Raw genomic sequence first — 25,641 nt, forward strand, 5'->3', positions numbered from 1 at the left:
TGACACACTCAGTCAGTCCAAACCTGCTCACTGAGTACGTCCAAACCTCTGTTACTCCATCTCAGAACTGGGCTAGATATGGAAACCCTTGGCCATGAATCAGAATGTTTCAAGCCACACGAGGGAAGTTCAACAGCATGTCCTTGTCTATGCAGATGTTCACCTGTCAAGCTGTGGAGGAAGAATTTTCCCATATCATGAAAAATGAAGATTTCCAGAATATTAATGACCTCCCAACAGGAAAAAAACAAGAGCTTGAAAAATGTTTCTGGGAAAATAAAACAAAACAAAATAAAACCCCACCATAGAACAACACTTTTCCCCTTTTCTATAATCTCCACACATCTCAGTGGTAAAATGTTCAGATACTCAAAACCTAAATCCATTCATAGGTTTATATTTATTACAGCAGAAATTGGTCCAACAATGGAGACTAATAACAATTTCGGAATACCTCACAGGATTTAGCATATACTCTCAGATATGGGAGATGCATGTCCAAGTCTGCTGTCTGAATTCAGAGGACCACAGAATTTATCTTGCTTGATTGTTGCTTTTCTTAAAAGAGAGAACACAGGAAGAAAGTAATCCAGAGGGGGAAAGTCTGTATGGAAAAGATGGAAAAAAGCATAGTGGTCCCACAGATGAAAATCACTGTTTGAAAACACCAGCCTGATGTGAGTACAGGGACAATGATCCTGTGTGTTCTATCACTGCAACACTGCTAGTCAACTGTTTTCCACCTCCTGTACCACCCACTGTCTGAGGTGACTTTGTTTTCTCTTTCTCTCACTTATTCCTATTGCCCAGTTCACATGGTAGAAATTCTAGGGAGGGGTCTTGCTCTATTACCTCAATTTATCTACCACCATTCTTCTTGGATTTAGAGATCGAGTAATTTTTGCAGTAGATCTGCAGGGGCAGAGCTGCCCTTTGCAAAGGGATGCAGTGAAAGGTGCCTCACAAGTATGTGTTCCTGAGATTGCCACATTACTAGTCTTTGTGGCTTGCTGAGGGCCCTCAGCAACCTAAGAATAAATATCAACAATACTTTTAATTAAAACACTTAAGGTATTAATGAATTCAGGAATCAGTTTAGGGAGCTGAAGCAGTAAGAGACAACAGAACAGAAGAGTTAACAAATATTTATTCGATTATCCCATTATATCAATTTTGCCACTGTTAAGTGTATACATATGAGTCTTACAATGTATAGTAATTGCAATTATTTTGACAACTTATTTTTAAGTTAGCTTGTCACATATTTCTCCATATAACAGTAGCAAAATTTATTTTTTACTGCTGCAACAGTAAGTTGCTATGACCAGACCCAGAGTAAACAACCTGGGAAGCACAGGCTTAAATTGAAGTATAGTCCTGGGAGGCAGCAGCCTGAGAAAAAAAGTAAGAGCTTGCAAAAAATTTTCATATTATGATTTCTTCTGATATTGGAAAGCTGTTGGGCATGCTGACTGTCTTACGTGCCTAACTTATTCTGTATCTGAGGTTTCCAATTCTGATAGATACAGAGAGCCCTGAGGCCATATGCATTAAGAAAATGGAATTGCTTTTTCCTAAATTAGTCATCTCTGCCTAATGTATTGTATTCTATAAAAGTAATTCTAAAACCAACATAAGACTAAAGTGAGCAAACAAACTCACAGTAAATAATTTTATTTGCATACACTTTGAGTCTGGCACTCTGAAACTTGGCAGTATTTTAGGGAAATGGAGATTCAGAAGCATTTTGATCTGTTCCTTTATTCAAGTTAATGAGATTAGTTTAGATTTATAACAGATACCACCAACCAGCTCTTTCCTTCATTTCAGCAGCAGCACATTTTTATATTCTCCCCTAGTTCTTCTTCCAACATAATCTTGAAGGAGAAGGCAGCTGATGTTAATAGTATCTAAAAATTCAGAGATGAAGCATGTCAATTTGTGAAAGATATAGCCATTAATGAAGTGGCTTATACCACAGAAAGATAAATGAGGTACACTGCCCTCCTAATCCTGATTAATAGTTTACTGATGAAATTTAGAATCTAATTGCTGCTGCTGACACCCCTCTCTGAACTTGTCCTGGGCATTAGTCATAGAACCAGAAAGCTACTAACCTCATCTGACAAGCTCCCCACACTGCTACAAAAATGGAAGAAGTTTTTAAAGCATTGGTTGAGCTCCAAGATCAGCTGCCAGAAAATAAGTCTGGGAAACACAGCCCTATGGGATGTTTTCAAAATCTTTTGTCCTTTTATAGGAGAAAATTTGCTTTTATTTACTTGCCAGAGCAAAATCCCTTATGTTATAAAACCAGGGCTCTGTATTATTTAAAAATTCCAGCTGGGCTGGATTACCTGGGTATAAAAGCAATTGGTCTCTGTTCATTTCGCTTGAAAACAGAATGTGGATCTGTAAAACCCCTTACTCTTATGCAAAAAAAAACAAGATTCTGACTCTCTGATCAGCTGTAACATCATCATCTGATCAGATACATTTCTTTAAATAATCCATGCTGAAAGCTAAAGAAGGGCCAAGTTTCAGCTCCCTAAATAGATATGATTGAAAGGAAACCTGTAAAATTCATCAAAAATGCCCAGTACTGGGAGAAACTTATGAAGGTCACACAGCTTGGGACATAACTGAAAGATCTGCAGTAAGGTAAATATTTATTGCTAGAAACAGCTTGCATTGCTGAAGTATTGGTCATCTACGGACCAGATTGCATTTTATAAAGAATCTACCTAACATAAGAGATATTTTCACACAGCTGCACTGAACTGAAAGATGTTAAGGAAACCATGGCAAAGAGAAAACCAAACTTCAGGCATCACAGTCTTTGCATAAATGCCCTGTAGGCACTGTCATGGTTCATTTAGACAGCAACTACACGCACATTAAACCCAGCATGCAAACTGTATGCTCGTGGGATTGAATCATGAAGGTTCAGATCAGTCTTTAGGTAGCATTGGCTGAAATGGGAAGGCAGGAGGCTTTCTGCACTGAAGTGCTGCAGGCAAAACAAAGTTCATCTGGCCAGAACATACCAGGATGCACACATTAAATATTGCTGTAGAGCAGCTCTACATACTGGCCAGAAATATGGAGTACCCTTAGAATTCCCAAGAGACAGGATTTACCAAGAATCTGTAGAATTAATGACAGGATAGGAGTACTAGATTAAAAAACAGGAACTCAGAGAGTGACAGAGATTAGGCTGAAGTCAAGAGACAGGAGCTGAAAAAATCAGAAGAGAGGCTGTTACACAAAATGCAGATGTTCTTGGGCTCTAGAGAAGGATACAAGCAAAAGAAAGAAGTCAGTTGCAAGAACAGAGATAAGTTAGAGGAATCTTCTGGTCTGCCTAGAAGAACATACTCCAGAGGCCCTTCCTTGACCTTTATGAAACACCTGTCCCTCCTTCCCAACTTCCTAATAACTATTTCTAACCATGGAACACTCAGGGTAATGATGTAAGGCAAATACAGATGGAAACACTCTCAGTGTTTTCAGTAAATCAAGCCCTGAAGCCAGTTTTCTCCATTCTTATTTAACTGATCTGCAGGGTTAAAAGTCCATCAATACTTGAGAAAACCTGCTCAGCAACACCCACCATGGCTTCTCAATATGCCAGGGAAATTTAAGTTTGGCGCTTTTTTATAACAGAACCATAAAATTTTAATGACAAGTCTCCTCAAGGGAGAAGAATCCTCAAGATTTCTACTAAGCAACCAAAGGTTTCTCCCTGAGACAGAAAGCACCTGGAAGAGCTGTACTCACCATCACTAGATGAAAATAGTCTAAGCACATTACTTCCCAAGCAGAAACAAGCTTGAGGCAGTGGTTTGTTGTAGTACATAGCACATAGAGGCCACCCCACTTGCTTTACATACCTCTGCAGCTAACACTGGATGCAGCAGGATGTGCTGTAATCCATGGGTAAGCTACCCAAGAGGTACTTCAGCCTACGGGAACTCGCCATCTAATGCCTACCCACGCTTCAAATTCAGCATAATAATGAAAGCAGGACTTTTTCCCAATGAACTGAGGTGCTAATGAGGTCGTACTGATGTCTCAAGGCCCACTCAACTTGCATGGAAATGTCTGATTTTGGATGAGCAGGAGGAACTTCTTTATTTAAAGGTAAGGGGTAAAGAACTGGCCTGCCGAAAAACCACCAAAAGGCAGCGAAAATTGAAAACTCCTCTCTCTGGATCTCTTATAGGCAAACGGAGACTCAGTCTAACAACATACCACAACAAAAAGCAGTGCATTCTGTAAGGTAGAAGATCTTCCTGCCCCTCTCTCCAAGTTAGAATGAACTCAATGACACCCTTTGAAAATAGCTATCAAAAAGATACATTCAAGGCAATACAAATCTGTGCCAGTCCCAGCACTTAAACCAGGAAGGTATCCATGTTGGAGATCATGGGACATTAGTTCCCATTCCAAACAGAAAGAAAATAAACATTAATTATTAATTTCTCTCCCTTCTTACAGACAAACACCCATAGAAATCTAATATATTTTTGGTTCTGTCATCATAGTCTGATCAGCCACTTGCAGTTAATGATAGGGTAACAAATAAAGTAGCATGTCTAAGACTTAAAGGCACCCTCATTTTGAAAAAGGAACGTTCTACTCTAATTTGCTCCAATCAACAAACTTAATACTGGACTTAACTCAATGAAAACAAAATGAAAATTATAACTAACTTTCAATGCACGACAAATTGTCATATGTAGCAAATAGCATATATAGCAAATACACCGTAATATAAAAATTTTGAACTCACATCAAAATATAGAGTTTAATTAACCAGGATTTATTAACCAGAATTTATTAACCAGGAAAATGGTTAAGTTAATCTGATATGTGCTTCTTCAAAAAAAAACTTGTGACACAGTAGTAATGGATCATCAAATCATAGAATGATTTTGGTTAGAAGAGACCTTAAAGATCACCTAGTTCCAACCTCCCTGTATGAGCAGGGACACCTTCTGCTCAGAGCCCCATCCAGCCTGGCCTTGAGCACTACCAGTGATGGGGCCTCCACAGCTTCTGGATCTGTTCCAGCATCTTGCCACCCTCAGAAGAAAGAAATTCTTCCTAATGTCTAATCTAAATCTCTCCTCTTCCAGTTTTCAACCATTACTCCTTGACGACTTGCTATATGCTCTTGTAAAAAGTCCCTCCCCAGCTTTCCTGTGTGCCCCATCCAGGCACTGGAAGCTGCTACAAGATGTCCCCAGAGCATTCTCCAGGCTGAACAACCCCAACTCACTCAGCCTCTCTCATTCATAGGAGAGATGCTTCAGCCCTTTGATCACCTTCATGGCTCTCCTCTCGACTTGCTCCAAGAGCTCCATGTCCTTCTTCTGATGGGGACTCCAGAGATGAACACAGTACTCCAGGTGAGGGTCATACAAGAGCAAAGCAGAGAGGGAGAATCACCTCCCTTGATCTGCCTGCCATGCTTCTTTTGATGCAGCCCAAAAGAAGTGTGGCCATCAGGACAATGAAAATAAAGAGGAAAGTGTTTCTGAGCCATCACCCAAGAAAGAAAAAAAAAAAGACTGTGAAGTCAGCTCAGTTTTTCCCATAAACCAAACCCACATTTGTGCAGATTTACAGAGTAGACATTTTAATTGTTTGCTCTAATGCTTCCTGACGATAATCAATTCATGAGGGCCCAAATTTGCCTTTCAATCTGCTTTCTGTTGCTTGGCTGACTCTTGTGACAGATATGAGAGAAATACTTAGGCAAAACACAAATGCTGACATGTAACTGAGATTTTTGTAATGGTGGTTTAATCTGTCTGAGTTTTGAGTAATTGGGATGTTCCAGAAAGGGACATCTGCAACAGGTCTGACTATACATAACATTAGACATTACAATCTCATACTTTGTATACTGAATCACAATGCCATACTGGAAAAACTCTAAATGCTGTTGCAGTCTGTGAAAAGGCTATTACAGTGGGACCAGAAAAACTTTTCTGTCTTACTTAACTGTTCAAGTTAGAAGAGATTACCAGGCACCTCCAAAAGTTGCCAAAGCAGTTATAAGGTTGCCTATGGCTTCTGAATGTCTATCTTCCATATTTTTTGTACCTCAAGATACTGGACACTAAAGAAGACCCTCAAGATATTAACATGTTCTTTGTTCCACCACAAAAAGCATTAATTTGCTGATTCTTTTGACTTTGACGTGAAGCACCCAAGAAAAGTAAAAGCTCATTAAAAGTCTGAGGAAACTTTTGATTGTGTACTACTTACCAGTGCCAAAGCTTTCCTCTCCACAAAGTGAGCAACGTCCAGAGTCCATGAGACTGGAAAAGTATCTCCATCCTGCTGGTGTCTCATACACAGGAACTTTCATTACTTTTGCCACTCTGGAAAATACACAGTAAAACATCACACAAGTAAGACAGTGCTTTTTTTACACTTGGCCAGAGATCAGCTGAGGAATATTCCAGGTCTTGTACATCTCCTGACAGCTGGCCTATAAGCAAAAAACAAACAAGCAACAACAAGCACCCCACAAACAACCCACAAAACAGATAAACAGAACCATTCAGAACAGATTGCTGTCTCAGAATCTGACTCCAACCAGAACCCAAATACATTTATACACCAAGTGCAGTGTTTTGGAAAATGCAGGACCTCAGCTCAGTAATCTTTACAAGTATCTTTCTCTGTTACTGCACAATAAACTGTAACATCTATTGATACACATTCTCATCATACGAATATTTTAATGAAAGTTAAAGGGTCTTGTGAAGTCTCTTCCTTTACAAAACACAGGTGTTCTTTTCAGGTGAGCAAGGCCAAGACAATACAGGAATGTTTCCATGATGCGGTGCCTCCTCTAAAAAAGCAGTCCTAGTCTCAATCTGAGTCTGAAGTTACTTTCCCTGTCTCCTCTGATGCACCTAAACAAAATACTCTCACTAGATAACTGACCTGTCAGTATTTTCAAGAAGCAAAATAAAGCAATATATCAGTTTGATATGCTTTCCCTTGCCCAGGTTGTTAACTGGAAATTATTCCTGTTATGAAGTATAATGAAAACATCCTTTCTTGGACTAAAAATCAAGAAAGATGGAAAAAAAAAAAAATCACTCAGTAACCCACTACCAAGCTGGGATTTATGCAGATTTACCCTTCTTCTTGTTTCTATGATATTTGTTTTTACTGTGTGTCTAGGATACTAAGAGCCAACTATTTTTAATACAAAAATAAAACTTGAAACATAGTCAAGCAATCTGAATGATTTAAAAGAGACCTTACAATCTCCCTAGGATTGCTTCAACAATCACATTTGAAAGCATTTCCTAAATTACACACGTGAGACTATTTACATAATTTTAACTGCAGTCAAGCCCAGGCTTGACTCAGCGTAATCACTTAGAGTGGGGGATTCAACACATTTGTATGTGCCAAGGCAAAAGCAGTCACCACTCTGATCAAAAGAGAGACACCTGTTTTCAGATGGTCCATCACACTGTCTTAAAATAGGTGCATAAAGTAGATGGCATGAACTGTCCTGGTACATAAATACACCTAAGCAACAGTTCAGCCCTTAAGTACTCTCTCCAAAATCTTAAAAAGTTTAATCAGCACTGACATTAAGTCTCCAAATCCTTTTTTTTTTTCTAAAGTAATACATATCTCTTGCTATCTAGGCTATTCAGCTAGGTGTTATTTTTTTATTAATCTATTACCTCTAAAAAATTAATGTTTTTAAAATGAGGTAGTGTACAAATTGCTGATCCTTATTTTAAAAGGCCTAAAGAGGTGCCTGGAAGAAAAAATGTTATCAAAATGTTCAATCCTAAACACGCTTTTTATGTCTCCAGTTTACAGGTAGAGGAAACCTCCTTCTGTTTTTGCAGCACTAGCTATACTATTGGCCCATAGAAATGCTGCTGCATAAGGGAGGTTACACATTGCTAAGCTGAACAGGTTTCTGGCTGTCTCTGAACAAAAATCAAGAACTTAAAGAGGATTTAAAAGTTACATGACAGCAACTGCAGGCTGGGAACAGTACCATACTGCCAAAAAGTAGAAAACAATCAACCATATAACAATTGCTGACATGCTGGAGAGGGAAAACCAATTCTGTAACAATAGAAGAGGAATATCTCTGCTTGCAGAAATGTTCCCGTATCCTGATACTGTTTTGGGGGAAGGAAATCCTTTCCCTTTCACTTTTCTGTATTCCTCTAGTTTGGGGACAAACAGCCTCAGGTGGACCTATCTTGACCAGCAACAAATTCGGAGATTTCTATGCACTAGGCTGGCATCAAAAAGTCAATATCACAGATATTGACTCTGTTGGCATTGGGCTTTCTTGAAACCAAGTCTTTCAAACAAACCAACACAATATACATACAAATATATATATATACAAAGCTTAGAACAAATACATAAATGTTGCTCCTTGCAGTAATTTTATGTTCTTGGCTATTAAGACTTTACAGTGTGAGTAGAAGCATAAAGAAAATTAAGCATATTCTTCATTTATTGCTACTTTGCTGAAATAAAGAATCATCACTGAAGTGATAAATAAATAATCTGCACTCAATAAATACAGAATGTGCCTTTGTGCAACCTGCGGAAATTTAATGTGGACATTTAATGCAGAAAACATAAAAGGGATTACCACAGCAAGATCCAGAAAATTCCCAGAGCCTCAGACTCAGAGAAATAATGTGCTGCATTAGATCAAACTACACAGAGATACACACAGAGGAAGGAAACTCATATTCTGTAACTGGGAAGTTACTGGATCTCCAAAGCCAGGGAAAGAAGAGAATAAATACAGGAACAGGGAGGGATGCTCCTACATCTGCATCTTTCTAAAGAAGAAATATGACTGATGTGACATGCAGAGAAAGTAAAAGAAAAATAATTTTAAAATATCTTTCTTTACAAAATTTTTTCTTTTACTTTACATTCACCCAGTCACCAATCTGCTTTCTTGTAGACAAAAATGACTTTTTGTTTTTTAAAGGCACCACATGAAACAACAGGGTAGTGTCCCTTGTGGACCAGAATTTGGAAATAAAGTTTTTATGTACCACTGCACCAGCACCACCTAATGCACCATATGACTTCATAACAAGCTTGAGACATACTAAGGAAAGTTTCTAGTCTGCAAGGCAAATTAATTCTTAGCATGACGATTTCTAGAACTTGTAATTCTGCAAGAACAATTGCTTGTGACTCATGGTACAGGTTTTACTTTTATCCATGAAAAAAAATCAAAGATCCATTAATTAAAATCTACGCCGTTTTCAAAAGGGTACCTTCACAGGATGGTTTAAACCGTATACAGCTTTTTAAGTTTCTCTTCTTTGGTCAGAAAGGCCAAAGAAAGTAAGTTTTTAATTGGTGTTCTCAGAAAGTAAGTTTTTTAATTGGTGCTGCAAAGAGTTTTTATCTTGCAGAGGTCTCCCTCAACAGAGTAAATTTTATATGTCCCTATATGTATATATGTATATATGTATAATGATTCGTCATCAAGATATTGATGCAGTGCTCCTGTAAGAGCAATCCCTGAGTTCTCTGGTTGAAGGCCTTAGATGTCAAAAGGCCAACCTGATGCATGGAATATACTTACAGAGCAATTCAAAAGAAAAAACTATAAAAAACACGCCATATGAAAAGGTTAATTTTCATAGTTTATTTGAAGTAAAGGCCTTCTATTTATGCCTAACCACAAAGTTGATACACCTGTGTTTACATGTTCTGTGGGCATGAACTATGTAGAAGCAATATAAGAAACCATGGACATTCTGGTTCTTGTCACCTCAGACATTTAATAGGATTGAGTTCAAACAGTATTCTTGCTTTCCTCCTTTCAGCATAAGTGCTCACTGCATCAATGAGGTCACAGAATGAGGTTTCTTCTGTCTGTGGGTAGCACTCCTGATAGGCTGGGAAATGGGGTAGTTGCACTAAACTAAACTAAAGCACAATCAACTTAGTTATTCTGCCTTTGTATAAGCAAAAGGCATTTATGTCCTAGTACGCTGAGATACTAATTAAAAAAAAAAATACACAGATGAGGAAGCTGTACTTTTGCAATTTTATACACTATTCAAACATACATTAAAAAAAAAAAAAAAAAAAAAGGCAGGAGCAGATGGTTTTAATCAGGGAGATAATAAAGTGAGTTAATCTAAGAATACTAAGAATATAAATTAGCATAAGATTTTATGGTCAAATTTACTTCAACTTCATTCACGTTTTCAAGTTTGAAGAGCTAATTGCACATTATCTATACTGACCGACATCTTTATATCAAAATGTAAGAACACATACAATACAACCATGAGAAGCAGTTTGAGTTATTTTGCCCCTAGAAAACAGAAAAATTGGAGGGTGGAGTCCCTACACAGAACTATTCAGTCTACTCCTGAACTCTGCAATATATAATGCATGAGTTGGCCAGTTTATACTAAAGATAATAATGAGCATAATAATAATCTTCATAATCAAGATCATAATTCTTGAAATTTCCAAGTCAGGAAGAAAGAAAAAAAATTAACAGCTAATTCTAAAATTGCTCCTGAAAATCTTAACAGACTAATGCAAAAATTACCTTTTCTGCACCAGGCAACTGGATTACATATTCTACAACTCTAACTATAAATATACCCCATCTTTCTCCTTGTATTTCATAGTCATATGAAATGACCATAACATTTTCCACATTATCTAACAAGGAAAATAGAGGGTACAGGACTCCTGATAGTTCTAAGTATTTTCTTTGGAGTTACAATAAAAAATATTATCCTTCTTGAATAGTCTAAAAAAGATAACTTTCAATTGAAAAAAAAAAAAAGTGCTATTTTATTTTAAAATGTTTAATGAATATCCTTGTCTTTCAGTTTTCAGTGAAGACAACAGACTCATTTTTCACAGATGGGCAAATGAAGAAGTGGTTCTTGTGGGTATGTCCCAGTCACTGTGGTTTTGCACTAGCAAAATACCACTGACTTCAGCAGAATTACCATGACTTACATTAATGAAAGCCAGAAGGAAATTTGCTGCAACCTATTCTTCACAGTGCCACAAAAAATCCTGATGAATACACACATCATTCAGATACAGCAAACATCCTGTGGCAAGCTGACTTTCTTGTGCCCAGGGAAACTTTTATAGCTTCTGAGAATAGATCAGTCAATCAAACAAAATTATCCTGCCAAAGTCATGATGCCTGTAAGGTCACAACACTGGGGGAAGGGCTTTCTTTGACAGATCTCATTAACTGTTGTAAATTACTGGACAGACTTTTGCACTGCAGCTGAAATGCTGGCTAGGGTAAACTGCAGCATCAAATTCACTCTTGAGTGAATCACATTTCCTCCACACTTGGAGGAAAAAGAGATACTAATGAAAGAATCACTAAAGAAGCATGCATTGATAATCCTTGTCTCTCTTGTCTTCCACCTCCTGAAGGTGTCAGTTGCACGTGTGAAAGATGCTCACAGACACCTGGCTGAGCAGGCTTCAGAACAAAGATGGGTGTTCCACAGACATTATCTTTTGATTCAGTCCTACTGGTCTCTGTGGAACCAGTGCTGAGCTATACAAGGTGCTGTAATTTAGAGAGCAACAAAACTGATTCTGCAGAAAGGTAAGCACTCTTAGGCCCCAACAAACTGTAATCAAAGGAACTGGTGAGACAGACATGTGGGCCACTGAAAAACAATGTGTGGTAGCAGCATTTCACAAGAGATCAAACCTTTGTAGTGGTTTCTTTCAAAGTTACCAGCTGCAGAGGAAAAGTTCCCCACTGGGTCTTCTAAGTCTCTATTTAGCCACTTGAAGTAGACTGTGTTACCTAATCTCCAGCTGATGAAAGCCTCATTTGATTTAAGGCATATAGCATATTTTAGCCTAAAGACTACTATGGTTTGACTGAAATTATGAAAACCAGTTTTCCTTCCTACCTCTGTAGTCTTTCTTCACACAAAGAAAAAAAAGTATCTCAAATAAAGATCCACATCTGATTATGAAGAAAAATATTTCTCTAGCTGAAAAGAACAGTCTTCACACAGCCTAAACTTGGAATGTGGCTTATTTGATACTTTACTGCCTGAGATGGTTCAAAATTTTTTAACACAGTGGACACTTCTGAGAACAAAACAACTGATTTATCTTTGCCTATATCAATTCCTTCCATTAGAGATCCAGCTTTTTCTATTCTTTAATCACACAATATGGCCTTTGCCTTAATGGGCTTACTTAGGTGCACTTGCAACCAGACCTGAATGAACCATGGGTTCATTCTTTTTGCAGTATGAAGATGTTGTCTAGGATTGGGTGCCTATCACACTGCCACTTTTTTATCTGATCATTTGCATTAGTTATACAATTTCTTTTCCAACATTCAAATTAATTTTGCAGAGAGTTTTTTTTTAAACTTTGTTGAAAATTTAGACACGATATTCATTACCTTCTTAGTCACTGTTGTCTCTTCTCAGAGATGCCGAGGAGGTCTTTGCTACTTTGTTTCTCAACTCTGGAAGTATTATTCAGTTCATATCAAGATGCAGGAGCAGGTTCTGACTTAAAGTTTGATCTGTATGTTTCTCTTTCTTTTTAACTATGCACCTCTAGTAGCCTGTGAGAAATTGACAGCAGTAGCAATGACCACACCAGAACTGGCAACAACTATAACGTGAAATGGATGTTCTCCTTCTGGATGTTTTCACTGTCTTCACTGCTTTCCCTTAAAAGGCTTCAAGTGCATATAGTGCAAGGAGCAGAACTAAAACAAGTCACCCCCATATATGGCCAAGTATTACAGTGTTACTCCTTCACAGCCTTTAATTTATTAGGCAAAAAGCAGTGGAATGCTAAGTTCTCACACACAACACAGATAACCAGGACATTTCACTAAGATAAGATGTAAACAGCTAAAGCTGGCAGCGAGGCTGTCAAGACCACAAGACACACACAAAAAAATAGTTAGCAGACAAGTTCCTATTCTGCTTCCTAGTATGCTGCATCTCACAGAGAAATATCACAGTAACAGAATTCAATAAACAAAAAGCATCTGAAGAAGCTCTAGCTACAAAGGATCTAAAAACATTTGACTTTTTTGCTTTGCTTGCTTCCTACTCCTGTAGAGTTTTACATGTTTCTTGCAGATGGACCAAAGGAACACTGAATGGAAGTCTGGTGTTCAGCAATAGTTTCAGTCTTCAAAATGGGTAAGTTCAGGTGGATTTTCCAGCTGACAGTAGTTCTGAGAACAGTTATGGCTTCTTAATATCTGCAGAATTCATCTCCCTTTTAAATTCTACTCAGGACATTTTGAGTTCCCTTTCTGTCAATGGAGCCTCCTGGCACTAACACAACCAAAGTGTGATGCCAACTAACTGTTCCAATATTCTCTCCTGCTTCCCAGTCTTATGCCAGCCTTTCCCCACACATGGAATCCTTCAACAGTAAAAATTAAAATTCATCCCATGAAAAAGGCACAGTCCTATAAACATGACCTACCATGCTCATGCTTTGTAACACATAGCAACCATACACACTAGGAACTTACTCGAGCTGTGTGAAACCATTCACGTTCTGTACGGTCACCATGACACTACAGGTGTGTAAACAACTACATGGAATGTGATCCCTTTTCCTTTAAATTCCTAAACTAAACAAATTTAAAAGCTTTGTATCTCCGTTCGGGCCATTCAGATTCACCATAATTTTCTTGTCACCTGTAGGAACAGACTCAAAAAGCCTTGCAGCATTACAAGGATAGCTCAAGCACTCATCAAAGAACTCGGGCTCCCCAACTCGCAGGCATCAGGGCCCTGCAGTTATCTACATTCCTTGTTGCCACCTATGGGCCACGGTGTGAATACACAGCTCAAGGTTTCACAGCATCACGTTTTACCGCACACAGCCTCTGAAACCTCAGACAAAATGTTACAAAGGACCTCGTGCAACCCACCAAAAAGACAGCGCTTTTTTAAAGCACTTGAGGCACTTAACAAAATAATGGTAAATTAGTATGTGCTCCAATCCCTACTGGCAACTTTCTGAACCAATCCCAGCGGGTAAAAGTAAATTCATACGCTACAGGGCCAGGGGAGCACTGCAGAACAGCAACGGGTTTGTAACCACGCCAACAGCTGCAGCACCACTCTGCCTCAAAGCTCCGAAAAAGGGCTGCAGAGTGCCTCTTCCCTGCTCTTCAGGCAGTAAGTGGTCGAGTAAAAATAGGCAGGACGGCACCTTGCTGAGTCTGCCTTTGCCTTCAAAATTAACGTGATAATCCTGTCCACTGTATAGGAGTGAAGATACTTTTTATGGGCACTGCACTTCAGCCGAGTCTCCCTAATGTGCTGTGGAGTGAGTAGCCACTGATGCAAAATTCACTGGTGGACAGAGGCAGTAAATGCAGGTTGAACAAACAACACGAAGCAGATGGCATGTAAAGTTGGAATTTTTCACGTTATTTGCAGGTGCTGCAAGTGAGCTACTGTCATACTGATCAAGATAGTAAACTACTGCCAATGTTAAAACTATCAATAGCACACAAATTACATGCATATTATCACAGTGAGATTGTTACCATCCCCAAATTGTGGGCAATACAAAGCATTGAAGAATCTTCTTCTCAGAAGTTAAATCACTTTTTTTAAAAGTTGTACTGGAGCAGACCTCATACACAGGCTTAGATTTTAAGGCCTTGCGTGTATCTTTGGCTTATAAATTCCTCTCTGAAGTCTGGATGACAACACTGAGCACTAGCAGTAAGATTCTATGGAAAAAAAAAATTCTCTAAAGAGCTAACTGCCTAACTCAATTTCATTGAAGTTTGTGCATATGGAAACTAAGAACTTTCCTTTTGTTTCAAGGAAATACAGCGTTAAAGAAATCCCACCAAGAAAAATGAGACCTTATGAGAAAACTCTCCTTTAGACAGGAAACCAGCCATGAGCCTCCAACATCTGTTCCTGCTCAGACAGACATCATGGTAAGGACAGTGCTGTCAGCATGAAAACACTGTAGCTTAAACTAGAAAACAAAGTTTCTGCGATCTCCAGAAAATAAGGAGAAAACAAAACAAACAAACAAACAAAAAACAACAACCAAACAAAAACAAGTAAACAGGACAAAAACCAAACAGAAACCAGAAAACAAAATCCCCCTTCATCTTTTAAGAAGCTCTCAGCACTTCAACAGACTTTAGCATGGAGCAAACGTTCAGAAGAGAATCAGAAATGGACACAACTGCTAGACACTAGATTCATGCACAATAATACAGAAATTAAACTTAACAAATACTAACCCAGTGGTACTTGTTACAGGCAGAAGCAATTAGAAACAGTTTCTTGAAATTGCTTTTAAATATTGGAATTCTCCTGTAATAAATACATTAACATGTCAAAAGGAAAAAATTCTCCTGCCTTTTCAAAAAAGAAAAATTAATCATAACAAGAAAGCTTTAATTCCAGAAGCATCTCTGCACATACTAGAGGCAGCAGAACCAGGTTTTATGTAAATTCTCACCTAACTGCTTGGAATTACTCTCAGTTACTTTTTACTAGGAGTGTAAAATTTTGATGTTTTGATGTTTGAACTTATATGGCCAACACTTCTCTTTTCTTTCTCTCCCATTGAATGACATGAGTCAGAACGAACCCACTGCACTTAAAACGAACCCGGGATGTCATCCTGGGTGCCTGCACCTGGACTGAGTTTGCTAAGAGAAAGAGTTTATTCTAAGTACAATGTTTATGCTAGTGTCCTTTTCTGGTGTGTGCGAGTGAAGACAGAGACGTGACAGGATGAGAAGAAACAAGAGAGATCATGAAGAAGTTTGCAGCATTTCTCAGGTGCAGCTCCACAAAATTTATAGCCCAAATTTTTGTGGTAGGAGAGGACTAGAGTGATTTAAGTCCTGCTGGATGCTCACCAAACTTAGATAAATGATAGTAAAACATATAGCATACTGTGCAAGTCAGCATGGTTCAGGGTTCTGTAACCTCATGGAGAGAAGTCTAGTCCCATCGGAGTGGCACTGTGCCCTGTTGGTGGTTTCCTTTACAGGCCAGGTTTGGTGCTTTGCTAGCACAAACACACAGGCAGTGGGACTCTTGACAGAATCTCTGCACTGCTCTGTATTGCACTGTGTAGACGTATCTAGGCTCCCATGAAAAACAATGCACTGTGTGAAGGAGGCAGGAGTCAGGCTTTGCTGAATTACTGCACTGCATTTCCTTTAGCTGCAGCAGTGCACAGAATATTTGCACTTTGTATGATTTCAAATCACAGCACTGTCTCTAAACATGCAGTCTTGTCTTCTGAGTTGTGTTCCTCCTACCCCTTCCTCTTCCATGTCTTCTTAGGTCTTTTCAGCCCTGCTTCAGTATAGTATCCACACTGAGAGCTATGAAGAGAAGCAACCTAGGAGGCTTGTGCTGGGCAATGCTGACTCAGTTAATGCACAACTTCTTTCTCCCGTACGTGAAACCAAGTGTTTTATACAAGGGCTCAGTGCCAAAAAAAGTAATGAGCATAGTATATAAAAAATGAATGAAAAGGTACAACACTGAAGTTGTGGGAAAACTAGCACTTTTGTGCAAATTTTCTTTTTTCAATGTTACTTTTTTAAAAAATAAATTATTACAAAAGGTTTCCACATTTCCATTCAAGCCTCTGGAGATTCTGATGAGGTAAAAAGTTAAGTGTACTTAAGTATTTTCCTGAACTTGTGCCAAGAGGCAAGAGTTAATCATTTTGCTTTATTGCGTACTGAGAACTCCTTACAAAGCAACAGTTATTATGTGTACTGTAAGACCTGCTTCCAAGAAGCCTGCTAACAAACACAGTACCATGCAGACAGAAATAATTCTCCTTATGAAGACAAAATAAAAATCCAAGGTGGATAAGTCTGTTTAAATAAAGATAAGCTGGAAGGTTTATTGTTTTAAAGGGAGGGAAGAAGTAATTTCCATGCGTAAAAATGGATGTGTTCATCCTCTTGCTTGTGATTTCTCCTCATTGTGCACATCTATACAGAAAAACAGGATGCTGTGGACGCACCCTATAAAGAAGCCCAACAATTCTTCAGTGTAACTAAGGCTAGCTGAGATGTTTGTCTGCACTGAGACTGTAAACTGCATGGGTTCCTCCTGCTTAACCCCTGCAGACCTCTCCCTTGTCTTTAACCAGAAACACCAATAGGAAAAATTCTGTCCTTTATATTACATTATTAACCTTGTACTCAAGGCCCATCAAACTGATTAGCCTGAGCAGTCATCATAAACAAATGAACTTTAGCTGAAGACAGACTCCAAAGCTCACAGACAGAAGGCCAAGTTTTTCAGATCCACACAGGGAAATAAAACCTTTTAATCACTGAATGTTGGGGTTTTTGTCCTCGGAGTCTCTGCTCATATGGGTTCAATTTATGATGACTTTCCAGCCATCTCCCAAGCCACAGGGTGACGTTTAAAGATCATAAAGCTAGCTTGTTACATAAGGAACACGTAAAACAGTTCCCCTTAAATGGGAGCATGAGCAAGAGGCACAGGAGAAACACAGTACACTCCTTGCCCATTTTGTCTCAGGTATAGGAATAGTTAATTGCATGCTAATGAACTGGTGAAACCCTCGCCCATTCATTAGTAACAAATTGTTTATATGCTCTATGATTCATTCGAAGAATTTCCCCCCAAAATTGCCAGCCTTTCCACAACTCCTTCCCATGAAACAGAGTTGACTTATCTGGTACAAAAAGGAAAGTTCTCTGAAAACATATGACATGGAGTTTTGATTCATTTTGCACTTAATGGTGGCTGTAAGGACTGAAAAGGAGGGGTCTGATGAGTTAGTTTAAGCTGCAGTTACACATTATTACAGTAAACTCAAGAAGACATTCTACCAATAACTAACTACAGTGAGTGACAAGAATCTAAATTCACCCTGTAATTATGCTGAGTGATACCCACCACAAAGGCTGTTTTTGCAAAGGAGCAAAATTGTATTTAAAACTGAAGGAGGAGGATACAGATGCTCATATATTGGTAACAATGTCAGTAAGATCCTTGGCAAAGGCAAACATGAATCATGCTTCTTCAGCATTTCTAAATTATTAGATAAAAAGCAAACCAAACCATGTTTGTCCAGAGTTTTGACAAAAAAAGAAGTTAAGAGATCTCTAGGTGTACCTGGTGGGGAACTGATTAATTTGAAAAAGAAGAGGAAGCATCTTATAGATCTATCATCTCATAGTAAGTCTCCTGAGAACATCCAGACTTAAGATCATCAAATCATACAATGCATAGGGTTGGAACGGACCTTTAAAGGTCATCTAGTCCAACCCCTTGGCAGTGAGCAGGGACATCTTTAACTACATCAGCTTGCTCAGAGCCCTGTCAAGCCAAAACTTGAATGTCTCCAGGGATGGGGCCTCTACCACCTCTCTGGGCAACCTCTGCCAGTGTTTCACAACCCTCGGAGTAAACAAGTTCTTCCTGTTAACCAATCTAAATCTACACTGCTCTAATTTAAGACCATTGCCACTCATGCTATCGCTACACACCCTTGTAAAGTTCCTCTCCATCTTTCTTACAGACACCCTTCAGGTACTGGAAACCCACTTTAAGGTCTCCCTGGAGTCTTCTCCTCTCCAACCTGAATAACCCCCACTGTGTCAGCCTGGTTTTGTAGGAGAGATGCTCCTGCCATCTGATGATTCCATCCCTCCCTTACATATATTTAGACCATGACTTCTTGTTTCTGAAGAACTATCTAAGCAAGATTTAGGTAACTAGGATGGGGTGTACAACTAGTTCTTTATTCTGGAAGACTCAAGAACCAAGAGCTGGTGTGGATCAATGCTTGAGGGCTGACAACCAAAGCTGTCTGGCCCCAAAGGAGGTATCTTGTGATGACATCATGCCCAGTCTTCCCTAAGAAATCAATCATCTCATGGGAAGACAGTGAAAAAAATCTGACACTGGATGACTGCAGGTGTAAAACAGTCCAGCAGGTTCCCCCAGCAGTGAGTGATCAGCCAGCCAGAAGAAGCTGCTAAAGAACTTAATTCTTCAATTTACAGACATATCTGTGAGTAAGCTAGTTTCCTAACACCATGCAGTCATAACTGCATGCACACGTTTTCTCTATCTATATTATTCCTCTTCGGAATCACAGAAAGATTCTGCAAGTTAATCAAACCACCTGTAATTGCCTTTACATTAACATTAAGTAAGAAAGCTCTTTAGCATACCACAGGAGGACTCCCAGCATGCTTTGGGTCTGCACGTTAGAGGAATAATAGGAGTTAGTATGGAAAAAGACAGAGGAAGCAGCACCTTCAGCATCCCACCTGGCAGTCTATCCATTGATAGCATTCTGTCCGTCTTGGGCAGGGGGGGGAATCAGATTTTGCCACAGTGTGTCAAAGGTGCTTGGTCAAAAACCAAGGCACAGTGTGGGGCTGCTTTCTCTCTCTCTTCCTAGATGGAAAGCACACAATAAAAGTCCAAAGGAAATGTGAAGAGCTTGAAGAAAATGGAAACAAGGAGCAAACACCAGTCAGAGCACTGAAAATCCCTTAAGCAGTATGAATTACAGTAATTATATGTGTCTCCTAGCCTAGACTACCTCTAATGATTAGTAATTTTTATGACACCTCAACAAAAGTACAATACTGCATACGAGGAAGGACAATATTGCAATTACCAACATACTGGCTGGTCTTCAGCAGTTAGAGATGGAAATAAATACCTTTCAGAAGACACACTGAGCATGGGTTCCCATGGTGATGTAGTCCTATACATATCACACCTGATAACCATACTACCAAACAAAATAAACATAAAAGAGCAATCTTCACAAGAAATCTACAGGCCGTGGCATAGTCCACACTGTAACATTCTGGCAACTTCATAAAGTTGTTGCAGTGGTAATAAATCTACTTGGACAGCAAAACCCTAGTAAGTTTCATCAACAACAAAGCCCATACTTCTCAGAAGCCCAAAATGAGTGATGTAACTCACTGAGTGAGCTAAGTGAGGAAAACATCACAGTTCTCACTGGTCTCCTAGTCAAATTACCTAGGGTAAAAAAAAATAAAAAAAAGGGAAATTACTCTTTTTCTCTTTTACACAACACAGACCTGCCATGTGTTATATGCAAGTTCATGAAGATGTCATTACTGCCTTTGACCTGTGCCACTCCAGAAATGCAGACTTCCAAGTTTGAGAACTTCCTAAGAAGTACCACAGTAACTAATGTTGTTTTCAACTGTTTCTCTTGGCTACAAATGTATTGGAAAGCTTTGGAGAAGATGCAGTCCGTGTAACTTTCTTATTATGGCTTTGTTTTCTTCAGTGTGTGGGATGCAAACAGGTGTACTCGTTATAATGTTCCACACCAAATGCTGTTCTCATGTTGCTTTAGTCATCAGGCCGAGATTCAAATCCAAAATGAGTAACTTCACACCCTCTTTTCTAAATGTTTCAAGAGTCAACTCCCAAAGGAAGTTCAAGCTTCAGGACAGAGTGCCTGTGGCTCTCTGCCTTATGACAACTTCTTTATCCCCTTCACACAAGCTCTAATAGAATGACTAGAAACAGCTGTTGCCATATACAGTATCTTGAAAGGACTGCTAAAATAAGGATAAAGAAGCAGAAAAAGTCTGCTTCGCTGAAGAAAATTAGTAAACATAAGTACTTGTACAAGTACACAATGAGGTAAAGATGTACTTTGACAACAACACACCTCAACAGAATTCTCTTTCACCTAAGAAAACCAGCTGGCACAGTGTTCACAGTCCTTGTAAGATGAAATCAAAGTCATAGAATATCTTGAGCTGGAAAGGGCCCAGAGGAATCATTTGGAGTCGAACTTCCAGATCCTCACAGGACTACCTAAAACTAAACCATATGAGTAAGAGCATTGACCAGACAATCCATGAACTCAGGCTTGATGCCATGACCACTTCCCTTGGCAGCCTCTTTCAGTGAGGCTGCACACATACATACTGTAAATTCACAGAGAATCTGAGGTTTGATTGCAGAGTTAGTTCATGCTACTAACGAAGAAAAGTCCAACCATCTGGCAAGCATGTGTTTATACTCTCCAGATGTACTGCAGTAATCCCTAAGGTTATTTGTGCCCTCCTTTGCTGAGATGCAAGAATCACTTTTCCTTATTTTTTTACTATTCATATACCTATAGATTACATTAAGTCCTCCTTGACAGCAAATTTTAAAATTACCAAGTATGATGACTTCTGTCATTTTCAATGAACTTTTACATAGCAAACATGACCCCTTTGAAGACTCCAAGCTTCTTCTAGCCTCCAAACTCTACCATAGCTTAGTAGCAGAGAGATTCTATCTTGTTCCAGGAAAGATATTGTCCACTTTTTTTTATGACTGCAACTGACTGCATTAGATAATCTATGCTTGTCCCAATCACAAAAACATGGACTGAGAGTAGTTCAGCTTCAGAAGAAGTAGATTTTTTGGTGTATTGATCCAGATAAACAGCTATCACTGCTACACTGTAGTGTGCTGTATTAAGAGCCTGCCTTATTACTGACTTTCTAAATTAGGCAGGTAGGAGGACAATCTTCTTAATGCATGGCGAGAACAGAAACAAGCAAAAAGACTCAGTTTTTTTTTAAAGTAAGCCTGTCTCTGGAAAAGGAAATTCACTGACATATATGACACACCTGAGCACCCCTGAACACAGATGTTTTCTGCCTCAAGTCCTGCACAATCACTGCTGCACAAAAAACTGTGAATTTTCCAGAAATAAAAATGGTCTAAGAAGGCAATGGGTAAATGCTTTGTAATTTATATTATTCTGACAGGGAAATTTTATTACACATAAAAAAGGAGGAGGTAATAAATGGAGGAAAGGGAGAGTTATTCTCCTTACATCCATCTGCAGATACTTACTGAGATGAGCTTCAGTAATGTTATCACTAATTACTGGCAAGACCTTTGGTCTTTTACAGGAAATGCAACAATATTACGAGCTAAACACAGGGGAAAGGCTTTATTAACTCAGGAGTACATGTGGCCCATAGCCACTAGCTTTTTCAGTCTTACTACGATGAGGTCAACTGGTTCAAAAGGCACTGTGCCTGTGGTCATTGACAAAGACGCAAACCAGATGTGAATATAATCACAGTATGTGGAACAAAACTGCAAAGACAGCTACTCCAGTTGGGGTTTCAGTACAATGAATTGTCTGAATATCAGAGAAAAAAAAGTTTTAGGTATTTATCAGAAATTACTGGTTGCTTCCGCAGCCTCTTCTTCACCTCCCAACTACTGTAATACTAAATCCATCTTCTCACACAGAATCAGCAGGATAGCTCACAAAATTATCTGGAAAAGAAAAACCAGTGCAATTTTGCCATCTCAGTGGTTTAGAATGGTGCCATCTCTTTGCTTCAGAAGAAAATAAACAAGTAAATAATGTGGGGGAAAATCAAGATTTTCTACACATTGCCTTGCTGTTAATCATGGTAACTACAAGACTACAAGCATGCAGGCAGGCTCAAAAGTCTTGGTAGCATGAGGACTTTCCAGCAAATTTCTCTTCATATGGCTACAGCATTATAAAATAATCCAGAATGGAAGCAACCACAGGTGGCTCCTAGGCCATCCTCCTGGTGAAAGCAGCATCAGCTGTGTGGTAAGACAAAGCTGCTCATGGGTTTATCTCGCTGGACACTGAACAACTTCGTTGTTTCAAATCATTATCATTGTCTCTTGTCTTCCCACCATAAACAGGTGTGAAGTGCCTGGCTCCATCTTCCGGATAGTATCTGTAGGTACAGGTGGCTGCTATTAAGTCACACAAAAGCCATCTTTCTTCAGCTAAACAAACCCAGTTCCCCAGCCTCTCCTCACAGGGCCTGTTGCTCCAGTCTCCACCTGTCTTTGTGATCCTATGCTGAACTCACTCCAATTTACTGTTGACTTTCCTGTAGTGAGGAACATAGAGTTTCTGGAAGTAGGTTCACAAGTGATGAACAGAGAATAATCACTTCACTCACTCCCTGGGCCACATTCATTCATAGATCCCAGGGTGCTGCTGGTCTTTTCCAACTCCAGGGCACAAAACAGGCCCTTACCCAGCTCACTGCTCACATCCTGTCTCTGCAGATCTGCTCCTCAGCTCCCCTGTCCCCAGCCTGCATCACTGTAGGGTTCTGCATTTTTAGGGGCAAGATTCACAGTTTCTCCCTGCTGAATTTCATCAGGCCCTTGTCCATCAGTTACCACCTTCTGTTTAGGTTTCCTTTACCGGCAGCCCAGATCTCCAGCATGCCAACAGGTACCCCCCCAAATTTGGTGTCATATGCAAACTTGGTCAAAGTGCCATATATCCTTTCTTGCAGATCACTGATAAAGATGATAAACAGGACAAGTCACAGAACCCATCAGTACCCAAATTTTCACTGCCATATTAAGCAGTGGCCCTTAAGCCTGATGACCTAACCAGAGTTTTACTTATCTAGTTGTCCACCCATCCAAATCATAAAGTCCCAAGCTGGATACAAAATAATGTGTGAGACACAGTGCCAAAAACCTTGCTAAAATGTAAGAAAATTACATTTGCTGATCTAAATTCATCAACAGATTCATCTTTGCCTGGTCTTCCCAGGCAAAGAGATCGGTTAGACATGATTTTTTCCAGTAGCTCCCTAATGATGCCATTTAGATTCAGATTTCTTTTCTTACACTAGTTCTGCTTTCTGTCTTGCAAATGGTTCTGTGGATTTTAATGAATGAGAGTTTGTAAGTGTTCCATGTGGCTGTGATACTTGGCTGGGAAGAAAAAAGAAGAAAGCAGTTTCGCAACTTTACTATAGTGTTCATAGAAATAAAGAAAAATAAAAAGGAAGAAGAAATTGTAACATGCCATAAAAAAAAATGCCACTATAGAGCCACAGAATGGTTGAGGTTGGAAAGATCTTAAGCCCCTTTCATTTCCCCACAAAAAAATAAACAGAATAATATGTTTCATCTCCAAAATTAATTTGACAATTCAAGTGACTACAACTTAAAGCAAGATATGTTCTAACAGAACTCTCAAACTTCTTCAAATAATGTTAAGTATCTTGTTTTTGTCACAGTCCCACAGAGATCTTCTTCAAAACATCCTTAATATAAAGAAAAATTTCCTATCTTCTTAACTTGTAAATAATTCAAGTAATTTAGCAGATTATAATACTTTAATACACATAAGAAGTAAAGAGTTTTATACACACTCTTTTAAAATTCTGTGCCAGAAAGCTTTTCTGTTAAAACAGCAGGAAGCCATCTCTATTTACAGAGAAATCTTTTGATGAAAGAGTTTGCTCTTGGGCTGATACCAGCTTTGCTGTCCAGCACAGGTAAACCATGTTAAGATAGGCTAACCCACATGGGAGCCTTTCTAGTTTGAAGAGTAAAATGAGACTGTGTAAGACCATGAAAGAAAAGGGGCCTTAATCTTAAACTTTCTTCTAGTAGTCACAGTCTTCTGTAGCTGCACTGCTGTAAACTTCCTCATTATTTTAATTAAAACACTTCTGGCCTTTTTTTATCAGGACATTTGAACAATTTCTGTTGTTTATTCACAGTTGTATACTTTTTGAGATTTAAGACAGATGCAGAACTAAGAAAATTGTGGACCTTCTGTTACACAACATCTGCCTTTTGCACAGTGTAAAGCATGCTCAAAATATTTTGCAGAAAGTTTATTTTTCTCAGGTAGTTTTTCACATGCAGTATATTAAGTCCAGACAAAAGTCTGTTGGTTTGTGAGAACTGCAAATAAGTGTATTTCTTAACAAAGGACGATCAAGTTTACAGAATATATTTTTGTCTCACCAAGCACCAACTCTTGCTCTCTGTAACTCTGCTAAACACAGTCCAAACTTAAGATGGAAACAGAGCACGGCCATTTTCAACTCCTCTTTTTCTTTTAAATGAAGAGAGCTTTCAATACACCTTTCTGTGCTCCGTACTGAAAGGTACCCATTCCAGAATAGATGAACCTGCTCACTGTAGGCTAAGCAGCTATAGCTATCCACCCCAGGCACAGGCTAACAACTATAACAAGAGTAGCACACTGTGAAAGGCTGCTCTGTAGCCAACCATTCTTAATAGAAATCAGTTGCTTCCAGATTCAGAACTGGCCTAAAAAAATAAATAAATTGTGTGCCAAGTAGAAGGAGGTAAGCCACAGGACTCCCTAGCCTCTTTTGCCATTCATCCATAAAGAACAAGACAGAATTCTATACTTATATTTTATAGGAGACTGGTATATTTTCTGTTGTTTTCTTTATGAGCAATGAAATTCCAGCACTGAAGAACACAAGACATATTATACATTGATTCTCTCCCAGAAAGTTCAAAATTATGCAATACACTGAGAGAGGTTCATTCTCATCTTTGGCTCAGGACGTATGTGAGAACCTAACTGCTGGTGTCCTAAAGTGTTAACAATAAACTTACTTACCTCCTGTACATCTGAAACATGGCCAGTCACAAACACAGGGAGCAGCGCAGGCTAGGGCAACAAAACACTGGAAAAACATCACAATAGGCTTGCAACACCACACTATACTGAAGCAAATCCAACACT

At 39.0% G+C, this 25,641-nt stretch overlaps 1 protein-coding gene across 2 annotated transcripts in view; it reads right to left on the bottom strand.

Moving 5' to 3' along the window:
• PGM5 (phosphoglucomutase 5) overlaps positions 1–25,641 on the bottom strand; it is a 153,359-nt gene that overhangs the window by 100,916 nt on the left and 26,802 nt on the right. For both annotated transcript variants that reach the window (XM_071730216.1, XM_071730217.1), the window contains exon 7: positions 6,280–6,395. In XM_071730216.1, the coding sequence (XP_071586317.1) occupies positions 6,280–6,395 (116 nt within the window). The remainder of the gene's footprint in view (positions 1–6,279; positions 6,396–25,641) is intronic.

This window comes from Heliangelus exortis, chromosome Z (assembly GCF_036169615.1).
Source record: "Heliangelus exortis chromosome Z, bHelExo1.hap1, whole genome shotgun sequence".
NCBI lineage: Eukaryota > Metazoa > Chordata > Aves > Apodiformes > Trochilidae > Heliangelus > Heliangelus exortis.